This window comes from Astyanax mexicanus, chromosome 14 (genome assembly GCF_023375975.1).
Source record: "Astyanax mexicanus isolate ESR-SI-001 chromosome 14, AstMex3_surface, whole genome shotgun sequence".
In the NCBI taxonomy this organism is placed as follows: Eukaryota; Metazoa; Chordata; class Actinopteri; order Characiformes; family Acestrorhamphidae; genus Astyanax; species Astyanax mexicanus.
The window spans coordinates 49,211,748-49,219,279 of NC_064421.1; the positions used below are offsets into that span (position 1 = coordinate 49,211,748).

Here is a 7,532-nt window from a genome sequence, read left to right on the forward strand (position 1 = left end):
AAAATTGATTTCTTCATCATGGAGCATTTCTATTGGCCTATTCATCATGAAATTATGATACAGTTTCAAGAACACCTTCCAGATTTACATTTTGAGATTTGAGGTTTTTAAGTGACAGTGATATTAAATTTTAAATATAGAAATTCATGTGTTTTCTAACTGGGGGGAAAGAGGTGGAGTTATAGTGAATTATGGGTCAAATCCAGCTTCCTCATCCTCATCACTCCTTTACCCAGAATTCACCCAACATTTATATTATTACACTGTATAATAACTGATCAGTTATTAAAGTGTTTCTCTAATTAAACATCATTAATAACAGCTGATACAAAAAAGTGTTTTGGTTTGGTGTTTTAGTTTGGTGTTTTGGTTTGGTGTTTTGGTTTGTGGGGCTCAGGGCTGTACATAATGCTCACGGTTATTCTAAAAAGTGGATGTTTGTTCAGTAAACAGGTCGTCACTCACTGATCCTCATAATCAAGTATACTTTAGGGATTTCTAAACCGTGTTTAGATGCAGCAAAACCGGGTTAAAAGCAGCACAGTGACGCCAGTGTTTTGATCACGCCTGTGATATAACCTAATATATAACCTGTAATTTTACCCAATATATAACCTGTGATTTACCCTAAAGCCTGTTTTATCTGAAATACATTCAGTGTAACGGAATAATATAATATAAATAATACAGATTAAATTAAATCCAGCATTTGGTCTCATTCTGCTCTGGATTAAACTCCACCCTGTTTCACAAACACACTGAATCTGACTGTCCTGCACAAACAGGATGAACTTTGACCAAGTTAACTCTGACTGGATGCAAACTTTGTTCAGTAATAAAAAGTGATTAAGCACCTTAGCATTAACATTACGTGCAGTTCTGTACTGTTATCTCCTGTAATCTCTCTGGACTTCATTTAACCTGATGTAAAACCGGTCAGCTGTCTCAGTCTGCTCCTCTAAACTTCTTCTAACTTTTCTCCTAATCTTTTTACTTCCTCATCAGATCTGTATAAACATTAGTCAGTATGATTAGTCTTTTTAAAGCAAAATATAATTATATTCAGTGAGTTTAGTGCACATCAGTGGAGTTCTGTCCCAGAAAACCCCTCAGAACCATTTCTAAACTATTGAGTAAATATTATGATGGTAGTTTTTACCCCCTTCCTCTCTGGCTGACAGAAGTCTGTTAATGATTTAATACCTACAAACCGTCTCATTTTACAAAACATATTTCTTCACATTTCAAAAATATAAAATAATGTGTGTAGTAGAATATGTGTGTACCATTCACCTCCAGACTCTAAACTCCATACAAAGTTAATTGCAGTAAAAAAAAAAAATTAACCCCAAGTAATAACTCTACCAAACAACAATGCATTTTTAAAGAGGGTTAAAAACAATAAATGTAGTACAGCTGAGGTCACTCTACACAACACGCTATATAAGACTGGTGCGCACTAGTTACCTGGCCACAGTTTTTGCTAATTGACCGTTATGTTACATCAGATTTTAGGTGCGCAGGTGGAGCTAATAGTTTTAGAACACGGCTTTTTTTTACTTTTATTTTTGTCATTTAATCTCCTCAGGTTCAGTCAATAACCACAAATGGTACAAAATGCCATGTTTTCTTTTAAGGACAACAAATTAACTAAAAACTAATGCTAAAAGTAAAGTTTCCAATCAGTGATGGTTTAGAGAGACATATCATCTGCTGGTGTTGATCCACTGTGTTTTATGATCAAGTCTAAAGTCAGTGCAGTTTTGTTTTTCCACAAAATCTTACAGCACTTCATGCTTCCCTCTGCTGAAAACAACTTGATGTGGAGATGTGGATTTCATTTTCCAGTAGGACTTGGCACACTGCCCACACTGACACAAGTACCAATTAGTACCAATTGAATATATAATATTTTAATTTTCTGAGACACTGATTTTTGGGTTTTCATTGGCTGTAAGCCATAATCAATAATCAACAATAAAATAAATAAACACTTAAAATAGATCAGTCTGTGTTTAATACATGTATATAATATATGCGTTTCACATTTTCAACTGAATTACTGAAATAAACTAACTTTTCAATGAAATTCTAATGTTTTTTAGATGTATTAGTGTGTACAGGGGTGAAAAGTAATAAAAGTACAAATACTAAATAACTTCAGAAAATTAAAGGTAGAAAATGTTAGGAGGCTCCCTAAATGTGCTCTCTATAAAACAGAATAAAAACAGAAATCAGACTTTTTACAACTTTTTTACAAGTTTCTCTCAGCAGAAACTCCAGCCCTGTACTGCGCATGCGCGCGCGCTGAGCCGCGAACAACTTCTCACCTGCCGCTCAGAGAGAAACAGGTACAGAATGACCCGCGAGACGAAGCTCCGCAGATCCAGGAGATCCAGAAACCAGGAGGACCAGACCCAGATTATAGAGAGTGAGGAGGAGAGTGAGAGGAGTGATCAGAGGAGTGAGAGAAGGAGTGATCAGAGAGCGGAGTGCAGTAATAACAGTCTGAGAGAAAACAGATCCTCCAAAAAATACAAAAAATCATCTAAACTGGTTCATATAGCTCTGCTGCCCGACCGGTACCAGCCCCTGCAGGAGGACCGGACCCCCGACCCGGACCCGGACCCGGAGACCCAGAGAGAGAAGAAGAAACAGCGGCAGAAATTAAAGAAGTTCAGGAAAGTATGTTTCTCCTCACCTTTAGACCCAAGAGTTTACTACACTTATCCAGCGCTGTATAACAGAGTTCTGCTGCCCTGCTGTATTTAAAAATATAGAAAAATACAAAAAATAAAACATGTTTTTAGCGGTAAAAGTCTCGGTAATATTTTTGAATCATCTAAATCGCTGTATCAGAATAAAGTTAAGGCAGTATAAGTAGAGGTGGGTAATCCAGGTCAAGAAAGTAAAAATCCACATCAGGTTTTTGTACTGACTGCCTGCGCTGAACTGGGTGAGCAGAGCTGCTGCTGTGCCGCCGGGCGGTTGGTACAAAACCCTGGGATGGATTTTTCCTTTATTCCACCTCTAGAAAAAAAACACATGAAAACTGTAAAAAATGAGAGTTTTCGCATGCGCAGAGCCGCTCAGTAGCACATATCGATGGGTAGCACAACTCGGCAAAACACCGGCACTGTGTGACTGAGGATTATTTTTTATTTTACTCAAATAAACAAAACTTTAATTCTTAAAATAAAAAATAAAAACATTTTAAGTTTAAGTTAAACGAGCGCTGAATGTTAATCTACACAGATTTCTCATTTAAAAACTGTTTATTTTAGTGAGTAAAGCGCTTCTGTTTATTTACAGTTTTAGTTATTTTGATTGAACAAATTAAATTAGATCTTGGAGACGTTTTGATCATCTCTCTTAACTACGTTTGATATAAACTAATGAAACTACACGCCGGAAAACAGAGTTGACTGATTAGTTAAAAATGTCCGTACGTGAAATATATCTGCAATATAAGAATGGGTCGTATGTCCATAGTACATAAAAAAAAACAAAGTTACACAGACCTGAGGAAATTGCATGTATTAAAATTGTATAATTAATATTTGTATGGGTCTAGGTAGAGTTTTACTGTGGATATTTCCACATTAGACTAATCCTCTGAGTTATGCACCTCCTCAGCCCTGTTCTGGTGACCTTTACTCAGTGTGTTATAAAACTTTCTCAGTAGGAAACAAAAATCTCCCATGCTAAAAACACCAGTGCTTTTTTGCTTTATTCAGTACAGAGAAGTACATATACTCATTTTTTCTGGAGAGATAAATATACCTTAATTTATACATTTTGAGGGCAGATTGTGTTTGTAGTTTAGTGCACTTAAATGTACTTATGCAGTTAATAAAGATACTCTATAGTAGGGCTGCACAATGTACATTACCTTTCAAAATTAATGTAAATGAATAGTAAAGTGATCTATCAGATTATGAAGGAACACATAATGAATCATGTAGTAACTTAAAAACAGTGTTAAACAAACTAAAATACAGTTTGAGCTGTTTGTTAACTTGTGGTTTCTGAGGCTGGTAACTCTTTTTTAATGGTCTTTGTAGTGACTGCACTTAAGGATACCTTTAAAGTTCTTGAAATTCTTTTTTTCTGATTGACTGACCTTCATTTTTTTATTTAGTTGAGTAGTTGTTGTTTGTCATAATCTGGATTAGAACATTACTCAAATATTCACTATCCACTGTATACCTGTAACTCTACCTCTTCACTACTTTACTTTAACTGATGCTCTCAAACACTTTATATTAAGAGACAAGAAATTCAAGTAATTAACTCTTGATGAGTTCAGCACAGCTGTTAACTGAAAGCCTGAATTCCAGGAGACTCTACCTCATAAAACTGACTGAGAAAATCCAGCAGAGATGTTCAGAACTGATCATCTAAACAAGCTACCTAAGTTTACTTTTGTTTACTAAATAATTCTATATGTTTTTCTTCATATTTTGGATGAGTTTAGTATTAATCTACAGTGCAGAACATTAAATAATAATAATAATAATAATAATAATAATAATAATAATAATAATTATTATTATTATTATATAAAAGTGTTTTTACCTGAAAAAATCAGCACATATGATTTGAACAGATGCAAATAAACATAAATACAGTAAAACATAACAAGGAATTCTCATTTTTAACTATAAATATGTTTTATTCTGTGAGCCGAGCTGAAGAACAAAGTGCAATTCCAGATTTCTCCTGGATGCTCCTCATGTTCAGTTCCGTCAGCAGCTCACCTGATTTACCACATTTACCAAATTTACCAATTTGATTAATATGATGAGAACTAGAAATAACTCTATTAAACTCAGATGAGGAGGAGAGATGTTTTAAGGTAAATTGGGCTGTAAAAGATCTGCTTTTTATAAAATTGCTGTTTGTATTTATTGTAATGCTTTAATGTAGTGTTTAACTGAGCTAATAAACACTTACTGCAGAGATAAGAAGCTTTTTCTTTACTTTTCTTTTACTATATATATATGTGTGTGTGTGTGTGTTCTGTATTTAAAATCACTTATTACAAGATATTTTTGTGTGCATTCTCTTAGACTGTTTGCATAAATTGTTTAAAATTACATAAAGAATATGGATATGAAACAGAACTGTTATTGCGTAAAGTGCACTCTCCACACTTTATTTAACAGAAAATATTCCAATATAATACATTTTATAGCAGGTTGTAACAGATATTAAATTGTGTGTAACTGGATTTTTCTCTGTTTTTTCTTAGAATGTGGGTAAAGCTCTGCGCTACAGCTGGAAGTGTCTGATTGTTGGACTGCAGAACTTCAGCTCAGCGTATTCGGGTCCTCTGAGCGCAGCGACCACTCTGGTTCCTGAGGCTCACAGAACACGACCCTGATAATAAACGGGTTCTGACTCCAGACTGACCTCTCTTCATCTTTTACTTTTTATAACTCGATAAAAGTCCAGTACCTGCTGATAATCTAATCTAATGATTCAGCTGAAGCTCTGCTGGGACTGATCTGAATGAACCACACGGTCGGGTTTTAGCTTATTCTCCACCGTAAACATTCAGTTTATCTGTAAGAGAAGAGCCTGAGAGTCTGAGAATAATGTATGTGAAATAAAACAGCTTGTAGAATCAGATCTATAATCACCTTTTCTTTTCCTATTTGTTTCCAGCTCATGACTTCTTCTGAAGCTGAAAGATCATCTTTATTATGTTTATAAATAAGAGCATCTTAATCTGAAACATCGTCCCGAATACTGAGCTCTTTAATCAGTTTAATGACCTTCAGTGTGCTGATGGCCTTAATGTACTTTAATCTGCTGATCAGAGCTAGAAGATAAACTCCCAGAGTTCAGCGCTTCTGTTTTTAACTCGTCTCCAGATCAGATCAGAATTTCTGTTTCCTGCTCTTTTCAGAACTTGAAGGTATTTTTTATTCTGAAGCTGCTTTAGATGATCATTGCTGGGCATCATCTCCACATTATAGTGTTTATTATTATATTATTATATGATTTATTGGCTGAAAACCCCTCAAATCATGAGATTTCCACCACTAAGATCGACAGTGGGAGGTTCTTTTTAGAGTATTAGTTCTTAGCTCCTTAACCTTTAGTTGCATTTTGTATATATTGACCTTTTTTAATTTTTATGACGCACAATTCTGTATCTACTATGAATTATTCTATATTTACTTTAATGATAAAAAAAACAAAATACTTGTCCACATACATGCCTTCAGTGTTTACATGTTTAATTAATTGAATTATTGCAAAAGGAAATGGTCACAATATGTAAAGAATGTTTTATTAAAAGTGTGATGATGTTTGAAAGCTTTAGTTAGTAAAAGGTGGTTTTATGGCAGCAGGTAAAGAAAGTGAAAAAAAAATAAAGTATTTAGGAGGTTGATGCTGATATTATGTATTTAATACATAAATACGTGTATTAATGAAAGTGGTATTTGTGATCATTTGATGAATATTTCCTAAATGCTTGATATTGGAATTGTTAAAATACAAAAAAATACATTTCATGATCAGTCAGAGTTTTAATGTAATAATTAGAACTTGTTTGCGGTTGCACTCATTTTATTGCTTTAAAAAGGAGGATTCTTGATAATTTCACTGTTTTTTTATTTCAACAAAGCAGGAAATGCACAAATTGAATGAAAAATGTGTTTGACATTAAAATATATTGCACGATTATACTGGACACCCACACTGTTTTTTTACAAGTTTCTTTTTTTTTTTTTTACAAGCTTCTGTAAATATTCTGCAATGAATGTATTAATATATATACAGACAATAAGTAGAATAATAATCTGTGTTTATAATTAATCTGAAACTTTATAATGTGGATTAGTTCTGATTTTTATTATTTACCATCAGGTGGCAGTATTGTGTCAGAAAACAGAGACCCTCAGTAGGATATAAAATGTGAATGGTCGTGTTTGATGGTAGTGAAATAATGAATTGTGAAATAAGATATAATTTGGGAATAGATCATATAGTTTTCAATATAGACGATATATTGCAGTGTTTTAGAGTCACATGTTGTCTTTGCATGTTAATGCTTGTCTGATTCTAATATTGTAGAAAATGTGTTCAAATAAATAATAAACTTTATTTTGTGACAGTTCTCATTACAGTCTGCCTTTTTTAAATAAGCCTAACTTTAGAATATGTTATATATGAACACTGTTATGCACTTTTTGCAGTTTTGTCACATAATGTTTCAGATCTTTAAAAAAACCTTTAGAGGAAGATAAAGATATATATATATATATATATATATATATATATATATTATCACTGGGGCATTTCTATTGGTCTATTCATTATAAATGTAAAACCAGTGCCACATTAAATTGACTCTAATGCCGTATAAATCAAAGTAAGGCATTATGTGTTTAAGTAAGTATTTGATAACTGGAAAAGTAAAGTAAGTGTTTCTGAAAGATCTGGATCTTCTGCTGGACAGAAATTAAGTTTTTAAATCACTGTGGCGTCAGAAACAGAGAAGAGTCTGAGATGCTTCT

At 33.5% G+C, this 7,532-nt stretch overlaps 1 protein-coding gene across 1 annotated transcript; it reads left to right on the forward strand.

Moving 5' to 3' along the window:
- The first annotated feature begins 2,309 nt into the window (after positions 1-2,309).
- On the forward strand, positions 2,310-7,136 carry c14h1orf115 (chromosome 14 C1orf115 homolog). The gene is made up of 2 exons (XM_007237179.4): positions 2,310-2,685; positions 5,255-7,136. Exons 1-2 carry the CDS (start codon positions 2,359-2,361, stop codon positions 5,384-5,386), a joined length of 459 nt encoding a protein of 152 aa, XP_007237241.2. The 5' UTR covers positions 2,310-2,358; the 3' UTR covers positions 5,387-7,136.
- Positions 7,137-7,532: the final 396 nt, after the last annotated feature.

Excerpts from the sequence above, each read along its gene's own strand:
- c14h1orf115 (XM_007237179.4), top strand. The coding sequence starts at position 2,359 with ATGACCCGCGAGACGAAGCTCCGCAGATCCAGGAGATCCAGAAACCAG. Across the intron at positions 2,686-5,254 it reads AATTAAAGAAGTTCAGGAAA|AATGTGGGTAAAGCTCTGCG; the intron begins GTATGTTTCTCC and ends GTTTTTTCTTAG.